Source organism: Perissodus microlepis, chromosome 7 (genome assembly GCF_051167445.1).
Source record: "Perissodus microlepis isolate ML-2025 ecotype Zambia chromosome 7, ASM5116744v1, whole genome shotgun sequence".
NCBI lineage: Eukaryota > Metazoa > Chordata > Actinopteri > Cichliformes > Cichlidae > Perissodus > Perissodus microlepis.
Genome location: NC_140467.1, coordinates 60,427,358 through 60,444,762, shown reverse-complemented (window position 1 = coordinate 60,444,762; position 17,405 = coordinate 60,427,358). Strand labels below are relative to the sequence as shown.

The following is a 17,405-nucleotide window of genomic DNA, read 5'->3' as shown; positions in this document are numbered from 1 at the left end:
ATTAATTTGTTACAATATGCTAAAAGGGCCGTTTCCATTGGCTACAGGTTTTAACATTTTAACGTTAAAGTAAATGTTAGGAAGGAATCCTGTTAGGAAGGAATGAAAACATTTGGAAATGAGAGCTGATAAATTAACAATACATGAAAGAAGCGGGAGGGGTCCTACAAAAGTCCAGTTTGATGCTTTTAGTTGTGTCATCCAATTGCTTTTAAGTCTGTGGCGCAACCCATCAGTGACAGGAAACAGGTCAGCAGGCTGTCTGTTTGTTGTCAGTGAGTTTATTAGAGAAAACAGAAGAGCACTGTGTGTGTTTGTGTGTGTGTGCATCTTTGTCGGTCCAGTCTCAGTTTTTCCAGCTAAACATGCTGCAGATACTTCTATTGCTACTGCTGTCATCCACGGTAAGTTACACTTCAAGGCTAATGATTTAATGTAGTATTTTAGGAGAAAAAGTTATTTGAGTAGCCCGTGAACAGTTCCTCAGGATTTAACCTGCTGTACCCACAAGCAGGCTGACAGCCGGAGTCAGCGAGTGTCAGGCTACAAGAAGGCAAATGCATGTGTGTGCCAGCTAAACTCCACCATGTGGCTGTTCCCTGCTCAGAAGTTTAAGTACGTGTTGGAGGAAGTTCACACCTGTGAAGGATCTCTAAATAACCTACAAGAAGAGGTAAGAACTCATGTAGCATTATTTTACTCACCTCTGCTACTTAAGCAGAAGTACTAATTGCAATATTATTGTTTCATTATTTATAATTTTTTTATTATCACGTATACTATATATTGGTATGTAATTTTTAAATGTATGTGTTACTGAAGTTTATATTTTCATATCATTCCTCTGCCACCTTAAACAGATTTATTATTGAACACCAAAAAGATTTGTGGGATTCATATTGAAAACTAGAAAACCTAGTTCGTCTTGTTTAACTTACATTATTAGTTGGGATTTAAATACACAGCCGAGGTCCACGGTGTTTTATTTTTCAGTTATATTCCACATTGGCCTTTTGGTATCTCTTTTCTATAAGTACCTCCTCGTTTATTATACTCTTATACTGAAATTTGATATGACATGAGAAAGTATGCACAGTAAAATTTGTACAATAATATAATGTAAAATAATCACTTTTCATAACCATTTCAATATTTGATATTAAATATTTTAAAAAAGTTTAAAAAGTAAAAACACTGAAATACCCACAGAATTGATTTCCTGTTACCATTAATTTTATGTTATTGTTTGCCAGATAATATTTCAACTTCAGTCTGGGATCAGAATATCACAGGATTTTTTTGTCTGCATTTCTTGCAGCTGACGTTCTCCAGCCAACGTCTTCCACTGATCCAGGATCAGTTTTCCAACTTTACTGCTCGGCTGGAGCCCTACAACTACCTGCATTTCAGGGGCCTGTATACAGAACTGTCCCTGCGCCAGCTGGGCCAGGAGCTCAGCCAGTTACAGGTGGACATCGATGTGGTCCACATTCAGCTTAACAACTCCGAGACACAGAAACTCTCCAAAGAGGTAGAGCTAAAATAGCAAATGGCAGCAAAATACAACAGAAAGAAAAGATTTAATGTTATACTATGTCAGGTCACATGTGACCTGTTGTGATGTAACATAATTATCAATAGAATAATATTATATCCATTTCTGATAGGCTGATAGACTACATAAACATGTAAACAAGATGCAAACAATAGACACGCTTAACATGAAGACTGTGAAGGAGAAACTGCGCTACCTAAAGAATAATGTGGAGACCTGCAAGTCAATCCCCAAAGACTTCAGAGGTATGTGTGTGTGTGTGTGTGTACATGTTTAGATATCTTTGTGAGGACAGAAAATTAACATGCTGCTATACTTATGCGGACGAAATGCCCGTTCACACGAGTTTGAGGCTCAAAATGTGGTTTTAGTGTCAGGGTTACAACAGGGTTAGGGTTAGGCATTAATTTTTGATGGTTAGGTTTAGACTAGGTGGCTGGGGAAAGCATTATGTCAATTAGATGTCCTCACTATGATATGAAAAAACTGTGGGTGTGTGGGATTGTCAGCGAGAGACAATTATCAACTAATTTGTAGTAATCAATTATTCCTAAACACAGTATTTCTCAGTGATTGGGGTATTGGACTTTCTTTGTATTTTGATTCTACCTATGCACAAGGAATGGTGGAGAAGACCCAGTACAAAGCCGTGTCACTCAAGAACTTAAAGAACTAGCTTATTTTCACTGATCCTGTCTGAAAATAATATTTGAGCCAAACAGACACTCTCACGGGCGGGATCATAAATAAATGATCCCGATAGGTGACAATGATTGACTGTTTCTTATTATCTCCTTCAGAAACCTCCTGATCTTTCTGTCTTTCCAGGTCATGACAGGCACTGCCTCAGAGGTCTGATCACCAACATCAGTGACCCTATCACAGCTAAAGTCAGTCCTCATGGTAAGAGCTATATCTCTGGTTCGTGGGGAAAACAAGCCCAGAAAGAGAGCGAGGGGCAGAAGAACAGTTACTGGGTTCAACCTCTGCTCAGCAGCCACATCTGGGGCAACACTGTGCGCCTTTACCAAACCTATGAAGACCTCATGGCCTCAACAAACCACAGAGAATTTACTTTTGCTTCATCTTACAGTCATCCCAGCACAAATGAAGGTCCGAACGCCGTCCTGTATGGCGAGGCTCTGTATTATCACTGCTACCGCTCTGCAGACATTTGCCGGTACGACCTGGAGACCAACGAGGTCAAACGGGTGACTCTTCCAGGCACTGGTGTGGGTTTCAACAACAAGTTCCCCTATTGTTACTACGATTGCCGGCTCAATAGTGATGTTGATGTAGAGGCAGATGAAACAGGACTGTGGGCTCTCTATGCCACTATAGGTAACCATGGTAACCTCGTGATCAGCCGCTTAGTTTGGGACAGCGAGGTGAAGAGTCTCAACGTGACACAGACGTGGGAAACGAGGTTGTTCAAGAAGGCAGTAAGTAACGCCTTCATGGTGTGCGGTGTGATGTACGCAACTCGTTACGTTAATGAGTACCGGGAGGAGGTGTTCTACGCCTTCGACACAGCCACAGGCAAAGAAGACAACTCACTAGCAATACCACTGGAGAAGGTAGCTAAAGCAGTGGCTAGTCTGAGCTACAATCCCACCAACAAGCAGATCTACATGTACAATGATGGATACTTGCTGGCCTACCAGGTTTACTTCTGATCTAAAGCTTGTTGAACAGTAAGAAAAAAAGCAATGATTTAAAGTTCAGTTTAAGGACTATTTTATGCAAGCAATACAAATACCACAAATATGTCATGTATGCTGTAAAAAATCTATCTATCTATCTATCTATCTATCTATGCCTAGCTTGAGGGTACACGTTAATATTTTAGCTGTTATGGGGCTTTGGACTTTACCTTGCATATCTGCTTCCATTGCACATGGACGTCCCTCTCCTGTCCTGGTTCGGCTGGAGGTTCCTTCCTGTTAAAAAGGAGTTTTTCCTTTCCACTGTCGCCAAATTACTTGCTCATTGGAGTGATATGATTGTTGGGTTTTCTCTGTTTTTTATATTATTATAGGGTTTTTACAAAATAAAATGCCTTGAGGGAAGTGTTGTTGTGATTTAGTGCTATATAAATAAAACTGAACTGAATTCAAATTTAGGGTTTTGGTGTTGTAGAAACTATGTAATGTAATTGAGAAAGTAAACACTATTTCAAATTTAGGGTTTTGCATATTAGCAAATATTAACAAAATCATTGGGACCTTAAAAGAAAATTATTTAAATACAAACTCAGATGAAAACATGACCTATTTCTTCATGTCACTTACTTACAGTTTTTCTCAAATGCTAAAACACATGTCACAAACGTTACCACCAGGTCCCCCAATGTCCAAACACAACACCCTTCTCTAAAGCTACATAAACACAACCACACCTTCCCACTGCAAAACTCAAACTCCCACACCAAGAGAGCAGCTCGAAGCTGTCAAAACTGTAAACACTATACACAGCATTACACACTACAGCAAAACAATTGAAAACACAATGCTCAATTTGTGAGAAGGTTCTTTGGTTCATAACTGCCAATGCATATTTTTATAAACTGTACAGTAACGGATCGTCATAGAACCCTGCAGAGGATTAGGCATTTAGATTTGTGAGTTTCACATGAAGACTATAAATCTATAAAAACATCCTGCATGTACGTACACTACTGTAACACAACTCAATGCAAAAACAGAATCTATCGCACACAACAGTACTCTCGGAAACATGATCAGGGTGTGAAGTCTTTTTTATTGTCTACACTGTCTTTTTACAGTATTACACACAGTCACTGTGCGGCATCATGTCGCCGAGCTGCATTGGGCCACATCACCTCATCCACATCACAGGCTATATTGTCCCTTGCTAGGCACCGCAGGAAAAACGCCCTGGAATGGCGAATCCATCCCTGGAAGGCCTCCACTGGGATGTCAGCACAGGCCAGCTCCATTGCCCGCACGAGGTTCTCTCTTGTGTATGGCTGTCTGTCATACACCTTCCATCTCCATGATGAGAAGAACTCCTCTATAGGGTTCAGGAAAGGGGAGTAGGGTGGCAGACAGACGTTTAAAAAGTGGTCACTGTTGGTGGTGAACCACTCTCTGATTTGGTGTGTTTTGTGGAAGCGGACGTTGTCCCAAATGATCACATACATGTGATGTGCTAGCCTAGGATGGTGTTGTTGACGGTCCAGGAGGATGTCTTTTAGCTCCTCTAGGAAGGTGAGGAGACGTTGGGTGTTGTAAGACCCAAGGACAGCATGCCGGTGGACAAGCCCCTCCGTACCCATAGCTGCACAAAGAGTAATATTACCCCCCCGTTGGCCAGGAACCTCAGTGATGGCTCTTTGGCCAATGATGTTACGGCCTCTTCGCCTTCGTTTCTGGAGGTTGAAGCCAGCCTCATCCAGGAAGAGGTACTCATGGGGTCTGGCCATCGCGTCCAACTGCATTATCCTCTGTGAACATGGAAAAGCGTACAGGTGTTCAGAACGGTCAATCAGGTAGCACAGTATTGTCCAGAAGTAATGTAGGCCACTAAGCAACACAGTATGTCCACTAACTGTACTGTGGACATGGATGTATACGTACTTGCACATACTCGTAACGTTGTTCTATGTGTCGCGCAGAGTTGCACTCAAAGGGAACCCTGTAGACCTGTTTCATCCTCATCTGTTGGTGCCGGAGAACTCGGTCTATTGTGGACACGCTGACAGCATCAATGTTCTCAAAGTTTACATTATCTGCAATGACTTTGTCTCTGATCTCTCGGAGTCTAATGCAGTTGTTCTCACGGACCATATCTGCAATGAGGGTTTCTTGTGCCGCTGTGAATATGGCAACCCTCCCACCTCTATGTGGCATCCTTTCAGCTCTAAAGAAAGAAACATGTGTTGTCAATTGACTGATTTATATGTAAAACTACATGTAAAGTAACAGACCACTTTCACAGGCCTGTAAAACTGTAGTGTGACAAAGAAAGCAATAGCGTACTATACCTGTTGTGTTGTCTAAATGCCTTGATAATGGTGGCCACGGTGAACCTACTCAGGTTTGGATGTACTCTTCGTCCCGCTTCAGCCATTGTCATGCCATGGCCAATGACATGATCAATTACTGTTGCTCGCATATCATCTGTTATGATGGTGCGAGGTTGTCTTCTTCTCCCACCTGGACCTTCTCCTCTCTCTTGTTGGCCTCCTTCTCTTCCTCCTCTACTCCGAACTCCTCTTCTTCTTAGGCCTTCACCTCTTCCTCCTCTGATCTCAACCCCTCTTCCTCTTTGGCCTGCAGCTCTTCTCCTTCCGCACGCTCGAATGCCTTCATCCATTGTGATTGTTTGGCATCTTCACCAAACTATGCTTTTATAGGTGGGGTCACATCATTAGCAACAGGTGTCTTCAATTTTGAGTCGTTGTGTGTAGTGACTGACGCTAGGTGTGTTCCCTGTGTTCAAAGATTGGTGACTGTGGCAAGCATTTTGCATCACATGGGCTTTCATTTGAGAATATGAGCAGAGTTGTTTTGCAACATGTGTTTTAGCAAGGAAAAATGTGTTTAGATTTATGAGTACAGAAGGTTGTGTTTTGTGAATTGTGTCTTCATGTGACATGTGTTTATGGTACTGGAATATGGTGGCTACATTTAGTAAATGTGTTTAGACTACTGGTCATTTGGGTTACAGGATTGGCTTTTGTGTTTTAACATTTGAGAAAAACTGTAACAAAAAATATAATCAATGTGAAAAATTAAGTGCAGTGTACTCTATGATTCAGTAAATTGAAGAGACACGTGAACCTTTCGATAATCTTTTTGAAAAACTTTATCAGTCAGTCACATTATTATTGACACATTTTGACTCTCTTTTCTTTACAAAAATTGTTCATTCAATTAAGGTTCTCAGGCATTGATTTGTGCACTTGTATTATGAACCATAAATGTGTAACATTTTATCTGATACTTGAAGGAGAAACTTAAATGTTAACCATTGTAAATTTCAGTCATTGTAAATGCACTGTAAAAAATAAAATAAAATTAAAAAACTTTTTCTACTCAGATTTTATGTTTTTTGTTAATACAGTATGTCAAAATGAAAACATAACTGTAAATTCAGACACGTGAGGTCGTGCTGAAAACAATGATACCAAACAAAAATAGTTTTTAAAGGTGAAATGTAGAGGAAACATCAAAAGTGGTTAAAAATGGCCAATTATATCCAGGCCCAGTAAGGCAATAGTTACTTTTCAAGTAATTAATTACTTTTAGAATCTTGTAACTCAGTTACTAACTCAGTTACTTTTTGAAGAAGTAACTAGTAACTATAATTAATTACTTAAAGTAACTTGCCCAACACTGCACATTAAAAAAAGCTAGTAAATACATTGTACTAACGAGTTGACAATCTGTTTGAATTTAATTTACTTATTTAGATAACTGCTACTCTAATGTCACTGCAAGGATTTCTCCACAAATGTCAAAACAACAATCTTGTGACTTTTATGAGAATATGACATTTGTATGTTTACATAAAAAAAGATATAATAACATAGTTAGACTGACTCTGAACATTAAAACCACTACACTGGAAATATTGATTTTATTGAATAAAGAGAGTACAAGGCAACAATGAACTATTTATTTACACTGGTAGAATTAGATTAACGGAGAAATACATTGTTTATGACATGTGATGCATTAAACATGAAACATCTTGAGAAAAAACTGTTTTGAATTCAGACTTTTATAGAGATCAATCAATTTTGCAGAAATGAAGCAACAACATCAATTTACCCAAACAACACCTTGTAGGAAACCATGTTGGAGTCACAGTAAGCATGCAGCATCTGGTCCACAGGGCTGTAGTTTAGGCTTTGAATGTTGGTAGACATCTTGTTCATGAAGATGCCAATGTTGAACTTCTCCTGTCCCGTCACGGTGTTGAATGAGTAAAAGATCTCCTCGACCTCCTTGTTAATGTAACGTGTTGCATAGAGAACGCCACACGCCATGAAGGTGTTGGTCACTGCCCGCTTGTAGATTGAAGTGCGCCAGGTCTTTCCAAGCACTGGTGTTTCACCCTCCTCTAGCTTGGAGAGAACCAAATTGCCAAAGTCCTGAGTGGTGGTGTAGACCACCCAGACACCAGACTCATCTGTTGCCAGGTCCAGGTCAGTGTATGGGTAGCAATCCTCAAGATGGCAGAAGTTACCTTTTGAGTTGTACCTGGTTAACAGAGGATAGCAGTGAAAGTTTCTGTTATAGTTATTCTTCAAACTAACATTTTCAAAGTTGAGTAACAAACCTGGTGCCTTTTGGTAGTTGTAAGGTTGTGACAGTTTTAGAGGTGAGATTAAATCGACAAACATAATCTTGGTTGTAACAGTTGTAGTACAAAGCCCCTCCATACAGAATATTATTTGGACCCTGGATGGTGTTGGTAGTTGGGTTTGAGGAGTGGATCTGGACGTTACCTGAAGATGAAAAAGGAGGAATAAACGTATGTTAATAGTTTAAAACTATAATTTGCTTCACAAAAATGTGTCAGTAATTAAGACAAACTGCAAAACATTGTTCTTAAGAACTATGGCAGGTGAGTATTATTTAGTAAAAACACTCCAGGATAACATGGGCTGGGAACCAATGCAGAACTGTCTATGCACCTGTACAGGACCAGCACTGGAACAAGGGCTGCTTGTTGAAAACACGTAATACTGATACTTGGTATCAGTATAACTTGCTACCAAATGTTAAAGCCACTTTTATAAAGGGTTGCATAACTCGATTTTAGGTACAGTTAGGTAGTTACCTAACAAACTCACTGTACACGGTCCTTTCCAAACACCTTCAGTAACCCAAAGTTCAGCAAACCTCAAGGGTTAATTATTTCATCTTTGAAAATTCAAGCAATTTAATAAGCTACTTTATTACCAACTTCAGAGTGATCCCAGTAAAAACAGTAAGGGTTTTTTTGCATTATGTGGGAGGGAAAAAAACAACAAGAAGAGAGCAGTTCCTTACCTGGGACGCTCACTCCAATGATGAGAGAACTCAGACTGCTGTAAAAACGAACATAGTTGGAGTATCTGTTACTCAAAGTCATCATCACCAGCCAGTACCAGCTCTCTTTGCCTTCCTCTGGTCTGGGATCACGGCCCCAGGCTCCGTAAGCGTACGAGCCAGGATATTCTCCTGCTGTGTAGACCCTTGGTCCAGTGACATTCAGAAGCCGGCTGCGTTGACAGGTACCTGAGGGGATAAAAATAAAAAGGATTATTAACTGCTCCAACCCCCTAAGAACAGACTCCCACTGCCACCAGAAGAGAAATAAACAAACAAACACATAAAAAAAAAGAACAAACTCACCCTGTGGGGGCTCGGTGGGTGTGACGGTAGTGTTCATTTTTTTGTTGCACTTGAATAGATCTGCCTTCAGAGCAGAGTTGACTTGTTGTCCCTTTATCACCTGCATGGTGTCGAACTTCTCCAGCTCTTGCATCTCTGCTTTAAAGTTCTCCAGCTGAGACAAGTTTTGATTGTTTACAAGATCGTAAACAGAGTGAGGGTCAAAGATACAGTGATGTCAGTGTTTTGCAGCATGTGGTTGTGAATCTACCTGTTCAGTGGCGTTAGCAGTGAGGATCTGGTGTTGCTGGGTGGTGCTGTTGAGCTTGTCAATCAGCTGCTTGATCTCAGTCATTTCATTCTCTATAACATACAAGCTGAGAACTCCATACAGCTCTCCGTCATCCTCCTTCTCCAGGATCTGCACATCTTTGTTCAGCTGGGAAAGACGACGCTCCAACCCTAGCAGCAGACTCTCCAGCTCCACAGTCTGCAGAGGCAGCAGTGATTAACCAGGAATGGAGACACAGAGTATGAGAGCTTTAAACGACTAGTTACCTTCTGTGGGGTGATGTTGCTGTTGCAGTCTGATACGTTGGTTTCAACTATCCTGAGTTTTTCATGAGGGAATGCCTTCTCTGAGTTATTCAGCTCACAGGCACACTTTTCTCGTGGAGGAGCCTGAAATTTAAATTTATTTTCAAGTAAAATAAGCAGCAGATCACATTTAGTGGTATTTGGTATTTGTCGCTTTATTCAAAATGGATATTTACCCATTGAAATGAAGTCTTCAGTATTTCTTACCTGTTGGGTGAATGTGAGCAGAGCACACAGTGAAATGATCACGTACAGCTTCATGGTGAAACAGAGAGAAGAGCTGAACAAAACTCTCTCTAAAGTGTTTGATTGTGGCACTGGGACTGCAGCAGCACCCTCTAACTTGCAAACACTCCCATTATCCTGTGGATGTGAGGAAGTGGATGTGGGTGTGTTTGTATTTTATGCATCACTTTGTTTTCTCTATTTTCTGATTTGGATTACAGCAACACAGAGAATTTGCACCCAATCATGGGAAATGACAGTAAAAGCATCTTCAGCTATACAAAATAAATATCTCACATTTAATAAAGTACCAAATAAGAATTAAAGTACTGAAACTTAAAACTCTGTTAAAAAAAAAAAATCTGGAACACAGACTTCTGTCACTGTTTTTACAATTTTTTAAACTACAAACTCTTTTTAAGAAAAATGTTTTTTCTTTTTTTTTTCTTTTTTTATTATTTCAACTCATCAGCACTAGCAGTTGGAGGGCATGCAGATTTTATCATATATCAAAGGCTGTGAAAGTAAAAATTTGGAAACTACCACACAAAAATACACTGTATATATGAAATTATATCCTACATGTGGTAAAGTTTATGCTAAATAATACAATGTCATAATGTTGCCTCTGAGTCACTGTTAAACCCATGGTCTATGTTGTGAAGCTGAGAACAGTGACTAATACATCTATTTAAATTTTTTTTTCATGAAATTCATTCAGGAACAGAAAGTGACCATTTTGCATGAAATGCAAAAAATAGCCACAAAGCAGCCACAATGTGTCCAATTGCACTATTTGAAATTTAATATTTAATTTTGCGCTCTGTTATTCATGCAGTGTGTTAGCCACTACCGCATTTTGGTGCACAGTAAGCTCTTTTAACCGTATCACATGTAAATGTACAGTGTAGTGCAGACTTTCTTCTCGTCCCAGACAGGCCCACATACTGGGACAATCCCAGTCCTATTTAGGACACATAAGATCTCTCTTTTAGTGCTTGTGTTTGAACATAAAGCCATTAACACGAAGAAGAGCTGGAAACCAGTCCAAAGACATTTCAGACCACCTGCCACAGCAATTCTTAGAGTCTTATTAGAAACAGGTCCAGGTAGAAATTGGGCTACAAGACTACAATACTGATATGTCTACCATGTTACATGATGAAGATCAGGCTCTGGCAGCTTTGCTGGGGTCAGCCAACACAAACAGCTTTGTATTAGCATTTTGTCTGTGCAGATGCTTGACAAGAGCCATATAATAAAGTTGTTTCTTTTCACACAGTTTGCACTTTACTATCATGCTCTTGTTCTCTTGTGCAATAAAAAGAAAAAGTAATGTCCGCATCTTTACTCCTTTGTGGACATCACATTTTGGGTTGTCTAGACCAAAATACTAAATTTTGCTCTACAACGACCTGATATCCACCTATGAGGACTTGTACTGCCACTGTTCTATCAAAATTTAAAACAAATGTCCGCATGTGGATCAAATTTTTCGCAGAAAGAAAAATCAGTTAAAAATAAATAATTGGTAATTCTTTGCTTTTTCATTGATTAGGTCCAAATCAGCCCAAATAGCAAAGAGAAATTAAAAATGATTGCCAGGAAAGATTTCGGGAGGTTAAAGCTGCAGATTTCGCCGCTATGTTATTCCTCTCTGCATACAAACTGAAATCAGCTGATAGCAGGGCAGGTGTGCAAGAAGAAAAAAAGCATGTTTTTTTAATTGTTTTTCATCACTATAGGAGTAATGGAAGATGCAGGTTTTGGGAACAGAAAGTAAAAATTCTGCACTGTGCGCGTAAAATAGCCACAGGAAAAAAAACATATTATGTCTAATTGAACCACTTGGAACAGATTTTTAATTCTGAGGTTTTGTACTTGTGCAATGTGTTAGCTGCTACCACGTTTTTGTGCACAGTAAGCTTTTTACATTTCACTATGTTAAAATAATACAGTCTTCAGAGATACTTGTCCTATAGTTGAAAAAATAACTGATATGTTTTCCCAAAAAGTTCAAGCTATTTAATTCATTTGTAAGGTACTTTTTTGGATTGATTAGCTGTCCTAAATTGGATATCCTTTGTTATATTCAGTGCCTTGAAGCAACTATTTTTGTGATTCACTCACATTCATTCATTCACTTACTTAATTTTTGGCAAAACTTGCAAATACAGGAGTCCAGAAAAAGAACTAGAAAGAACTAAGAACAACTAAGAAACCCAACAGGAGGGACAACAGAACAAGAACTGTGTTCCATCTTCCTGATGTTGCTATCACTCGGTAAAGCTACATCTATCATTACTACAACCGTCTTCCTCTGCTTGTCCACCACTACTATGTCTGGTTGGTTAGCCACCACCAGTTTGTCCGTCTGTCTCTGGAAGCCCCTCAGGATCTTACCTCAGTCAGTAATAACCACCATAGGGGCTTGTCCCATTTTGACCTTGGGACTTTCAGGCCATATTCAGCACAGATGTTTCTGAATACTATGCCGCCTACTTGGTTATGGTGTTCCATGTATGCCCTGCCGGCTAGCATCTTGCACCCCACTGTTATGTGCTGGACTGTCTCAGGGGCAACAGCCTGCACCTGGGGTCCTGCCTGGTGTGGTCGACCCCTTCCTCTGTCTACCTTGTGCTTATCAATCAAATTCAATGTGCCTTAATGAAAGCAATTCTTCAAAGAAGATTAGGCCAAAATTCCTCAACAACAAAGTGAAAGACAAGGGTGGTCGAATAGCTACAGTGGTGTGAAAAAAATCAGCTTTCTGATTTCCTATTTTTTTGTATGGTTGTCACACTTAATATTTCAGATCATCAAACAAATGTAAACATTAGACAAAGATAACACAAGTGAAAACAAAATGCAGTTTCTAATAAAGGTGTTTACTATTAAGGAGAAAAAAAATCCAAACCTACATGGCCCTGTCTGAAAAAGTAACAAATATGGCATGCAGAATTCCAAGATAAACACCACTGCTAAGCAAAAGGAACATAAAGGCTCATCTCACTTTTGCCTGAAAACATCTTGTTGATCCTCAAGACTTTTGGGAGAATACTCTGTGGACTGACGAGACAAAAACTGAAACTTTTGTAAGGCGTATGTCCCAATACCTCTGGCGTAAAACTAACCCAGCATTTCAGAAGAGGAACATCTTGTCATCAGTAAAATATGGTAATGGTAGTGTGATGGTCTGAGGCTGTTTTGCTGCTCCAAAACAGTTTTGCTTCAGTTCAGTGTAAACGTTCATCTTCATTTTTTTTTCTCCAATGTCCCTTGCGGGGCTCCGTAGTGTTTAAACAAGAGAGAAAAGTGTGAAAATTTTCATGCCTGTCTGAGAAAAGTGTAGAAAGTGTGCAGTGAGAGGTTTTACAGCCTTAAAACATGTAGTGGAGATATCATCTGAATTTCAGGAGCGGGACCACTCCTCCTTCACGCCCCCTCCAGCCTCAGGCTATAAAAACCCCCTTCTCCAATACCTGCTGTTCTCATTTTCATGCCCCCCCCTTTTCTTTCCTCTCTTCTCTTGTCCTCTCCTCTCTTCCTTTCCTCCCTTTATTTCTCGTTGGTACATGGGGTTCTGCCCGGCCCGAAAGCCGTCGCCAGTCCCCTTCAAGGCCTTCCCCAAACCGCAGCACTATTCATACTTCCTCATCCCTCATCACCCATCGTTACCAAGGAAGTGGTCCCTGATAGTGAATAATAATTGTAAAAAATAAAGTTGGCTACTTTGCGGATTTCTCCTATCGCGGGTTATTTTTAGAACGTAACTCCCACAGTAAACAAGGAATCACTGTAATTATTTCTTTGTCACCTGATTGCTAAACGACAATTGAAAAAAAAGAAGAATAAGCAAAAACACAAACTAAAAATTTGCAATTTTTTTTTTTTTACTTAAACAAGACTTTTTGTTCTTGGTTCCAGACCGAGGTCCCTAAACAAAACCACTCCAATAATGTGTGATTTTAACCAAGGCTACATTCAGTTCAATTCAGTTTTATTTATCAAATCACAATAACTGCCTCAAGACACTTGTAAGAATAAGAAGCTTGGAAAGAAAAGCGTCTGTACTTCTTTAAGTTGCTTGAAGATGTTTCACCTCTCGTCCAAGAAGCTTCTTCAATTCTAAGGTCAAATGGTGGAGAGTCCCAGATTTAAACCTAGTGGGAGTAACCCACCGAGAGGGACAAAGGACCCCCTAATGATCCTCTACCTAATCACATGACCCAAGGTGTGAAAATGGGTGTAGGTCACAATCAGCCAAGGTTTCAGGTGAGCTCATTGTGAAACCTGGCCCCACCCTATCATGTGATTTCCTGAGGTCAGATGGCCCAGGATGTGAGTGGGTGTTAAGGCGTCTGGGAGGGGATCTCAAAACTGGATTATAGATGGCAGACAGTTGGTGTCGTAAACCACCGCCTCTGTTCAAAGATGGTCGCTCACAGTGGACATAAATGGCTTCTTTTACTCCTCTTTAAAACCATCTGTTCTCTCTGTCCAAAATGTGTACATTGGCATACTCGAAAGAGTGACCTTTGTCCTTTAGATGCAGAGTGACTGCCGAGTCTTGTACCATGGAGGTGGCTCTTCTATGTTGTGCAATACGTTCATGAAGTGGCTGTTTGGTCTCTCCAATGTAGAGGTCTGGGCATTCCTCACTACACTGTACAGAATACACATTGTTAATTTTGTGTTTAGGAGTCTTTTCTTTGGGATGGACCAGTTTTTGTCTGCGTGTGTTGCTGTGTCTGAAGTACACTGGGATGTCGTGCTTGGAGAAGACTCTCCTGAGTTTTTCTGATACACCGGCTACCATCCTAGCACCTCTTATGGGGAACACCCCACATCCCATCAATCAGCCAAAATGTGTGCGCGATCCAACGTGAGGCACACATGAAGCAGTTCAAAGATAAAATAACAGGACTGTTACGAGAGTTTGAACCACGATTTCAGATTTTTGGTGAACTGGAGAAAGACTTCAAAGTGTTTTGCTGGCCGTCCACCTTGAATACCTCTGATCTGCCTGTCAGCATCCACCTTGAAATAATAGACTTGCAGTGTGACCCGGATTTGAAGGGCACATTTGCCGCAGCTAGCTTGAACACATTTTATCAGAATCTCTCGCCAAGTTACCCCAACTTGACAGCCCTTGCATGTTCAGAACCACATATGTTTGTGAGCAAGTTTTCTCTGTAATGAACATAAATAAAACAAAACTGCGCTCAAGGCTCACGCACAAGCACTTAAATCACATCCTGAAGTTGGCTGCTGCTCAGGATGTGACGCCTGATATTGATGAGCTGGTGAAAGCTAAAAGATGCCAGGTATCAGGAGTCAAATAAACTATGCAACCCCACTTTAAGTGGTGCATGAGACATGCTGATATAGCTCTGTGATCTGAGATATACTTCTGTGATGAAAATACTGTCCTCAGGCTCCAGCTTAATTTTTTATGTTGATCGCATTAAAACAAAGAAATCAATCTGAAGTTGTTTTTAAGCTATATATACCATGATTTTACCAGTCGGGCCCACTTGGGAATAGATTTTTCTCCACGTGGCCTGTAAGAATAGATTATTGTAGTATTAGGGATTTAGTTGTATTAACCATAGTAAACCATTATATTCATTATTCATTTAAGTAGGTCGCAGGTCAAGCTACTAAACATTCACAGATAGAGCACACACACATAGGTCAGAGGAGTATGTGAGAAGCAGAGGTGACATTAAGTTGCCGTTAGTAGGATAAGGAGTTGGTAAGCCAGAGCAAGGAGAACATAGTGTGCAAAGAAGTGGGCTGCAAGGTCACGAGATGGAGAGGGCGTTAGCAGACATCTAGTTTTGAGAGACAAAGGTTGTTGATGTCTATGTTGTAAAATCATTAAACTGTTTTATGTCACATTATACCTCTGATTAAAGATTGCGGAATCATTATAGTGTTTTATGATGCATTATACTGCTGATTTATAAGAAATGCTGTCTGTGTAGAATCATGGCCTTATTTCTGTCATTAGGGAGAACAAACACTGCACAGGAAACCAAGGTCGTAACTGAAGCTCACTGAGAGGGAGAGAAAGAATATGAATGTTTAGGTTTTATGACTTTGGGGGTGGATGGGAAGCTATAAGAATGTGTGAAATGGTCAGACACTTCGAGATCTGCCGGACCTCCTCCCGTGTATATCTCCTGGACATTTGTATTGCTCAAAGTGTTTGTATGGAACAAAGAGAATTGTATTGATTACAGTGATTATTGACTGAGCATTAAACACCGTTGTTCTTCCTTCAGCCTGAAGATCAAATAATTTTTTTTTTTTTTTTACAGGCCACTGAACTAAAATGAGTTTGACACCCCTGGTCTATACCAAAATTATTATTATTTTTAATTATGTTGATAAATACATGTCTTACATGTGTCTTTATTAATTTTTGTCTAGCAGTAACAGTCTTAACCTATTGTGATAACAAGCTATAGTCTGCTACAATCTGCTGGTCATGTTTCAGAGCTGGATATTCCAATAGTAACCCATATAAATGACTAATACGTGCACTATTTTGAAGCTTTACAAGGATGTTGTGGTTGCAGAGCCTGGAATGGTGAAGTTTCAGGAACAGAAAGTGTCCACTTTGAGTCAGACTGATATTTTATTTTTTTAATTCTTTTTTTAATCTGTGGTTTTGTTATGCACACCACGTCTCACCACCGATGATTCATTTTGCATTCTAAGCTCTTTTAACTTCCCTAAATCTGCCAAGTTTCCAAATATACATTTTTGGCAAATATATAGTTTTACCAACATGAAGCACATTTTTAGAAAGTAGAAGTTCTTATTTTTTATGTGAGGTGTCATATACGCAGCGACTATGACATAAGTGTTCCCATTTGGGCATTCGAAATCAGCAAAATTCCAAAACTATACCTGTAAAAATAAGTGGGCCACTGGCAGTCAACTGGATGTTAAAAAGTTAACTGTAGTGTGAGAACTGAAAAAGCTTACCTTAGAAATATCAGGTGCTCTTAATTGATTGCATGTCTTAACACTGCAGTCTTTCATCAAATTAATTAAATGATAGTATATTTTGTAATATTCTGAAAAGATTGTTATTAACCCTATGAGGTCTTCCATCATTGTTGATGAGCCCAAAAACCAATATGATTACTAAGTCATATACTATATTTTCAGAGAATAGTGACCTTTTTTTTTCTTTTTGAAGAAACTGAAAGTGTTATAATATTGTATTGCATACCCTCTCCCTGGTTGTGAATATATAACAAGATTAAAGAATAAAACATAACAATAATAATAATAATAATAATAATAATAAATAAAAATATACTGATCGGATTGTCACTGACCTTGATAGGTTAAACTGCAGTAGTAAGCAAGGTGAAAGGAGATGTAGCAGAAATCATAGTTTGTCAGGGGTTTTTTTTTACATAAAATAAATAAAAAGTAAGCAAAAATAATTGAGAATTAAGATTAGCAGCTCATGGTTGTTTGCAATTTTGGCAATTCCAGGATTCAGTTCCAGTTTAATTTATTAATGGGATTCTTTAATCCCATTAGTATCCTCTTCAGCACAGAGATGTTGACTCAATACAGGTTGTAGCCTTATTACACAGAGAAGCCTGTGCTTCCCTGAGCTTTACTCTATACTGTAGACTACATCAGCTGTT

The 17,405-nt window shown here is 39.5% G+C and overlaps 2 protein-coding genes and 1 pseudogene across 2 annotated transcripts; 1 reads left to right on the top strand and 2 right to left on the bottom strand.

Annotated features, from left to right (window-relative positions):
• Nucleotides 1–305: 305 nt before the first annotated feature.
• On the top strand, nucleotides 306–3,849 carry LOC146384405 (olfactomedin-like). Its single transcript, XM_084932627.1, has 5 exons — nucleotides 306–404; nucleotides 515–673; nucleotides 1,319–1,531; nucleotides 1,668–1,800; nucleotides 2,384–3,849. The coding sequence occupies exons 1-5, from the start codon at nucleotides 366–368 to the stop codon at nucleotides 3,229–3,231; spliced, it is 1,392 nt and encodes a 463-aa protein (XP_084788753.1). The 5' UTR covers nucleotides 306–365; the 3' UTR covers nucleotides 3,232–3,849.
• Nucleotides 3,850–7,152: 3,303 nt separating this feature from the next.
• On the bottom strand, nucleotides 7,153–9,794 carry LOC146384404 (olfactomedin-4-like). Its single transcript, XM_084932626.1, has 7 exons — nucleotides 9,709–9,794; nucleotides 9,463–9,585; nucleotides 9,176–9,394; nucleotides 8,926–9,079; nucleotides 8,581–8,808; nucleotides 7,865–8,033; nucleotides 7,153–7,785 (listed from the first exon to the last, which is right to left on the bottom strand). Exons 1-7 carry the CDS (start codon nucleotides 9,760–9,762, stop codon nucleotides 7,350–7,352), a joined length of 1,383 nt encoding a protein of 460 aa, XP_084788752.1. The 5' UTR covers nucleotides 9,763–9,794; the 3' UTR covers nucleotides 7,153–7,349.
• Nucleotides 9,795–13,942: 4,148 nt separating this feature from the next.
• On the bottom strand, nucleotides 13,943–14,545 carry LOC146384403 (uncharacterized; annotated as a pseudogene).
• Between the last annotated feature and the right edge of the window lie 2,860 nt (nucleotides 14,546–17,405).

Bases quoted from the DNA above. Each gene is read 5' to 3' on its own strand.
- LOC146384405 (XM_084932627.1), top strand. From the start codon at position 366: ATGCTGCAGATACTTCTATTGCTACTGCTGTCATCCACG. The intron at 405-514 runs GTAAGTTACACT...ACCCACAAGCAG, and splicing joins TGCTACTGCTGTCATCCACG to GCTGACAGCCGGAGTCAGCG. The intron at 1,801-2,383 runs GTATGTGTGTGT...CTGTCTTTCCAG, and splicing joins AATCCCCAAAGACTTCAGAG to GTCATGACAGGCACTGCCTC.
- LOC146384404 (XM_084932626.1), bottom strand. From the start codon at position 9,762: ATGAAGCTGTACGTGATCATTTCACTGTGTGCTCTGCTCACATTCACC. The intron at 9,395-9,462 runs GTAACTAGTCGT...CTGCCTCTGCAG, and splicing joins GCAACATCACCCCACAGAAG to ACTGTGGAGCTGGAGAGTCT. The intron at 8,034-8,580 runs GTAAGGAACTGC...TTTCATCTTCAG, and splicing joins CATTGGAGTGAGCGTCCCAG to GTAACGTCCAGATCCACTCC.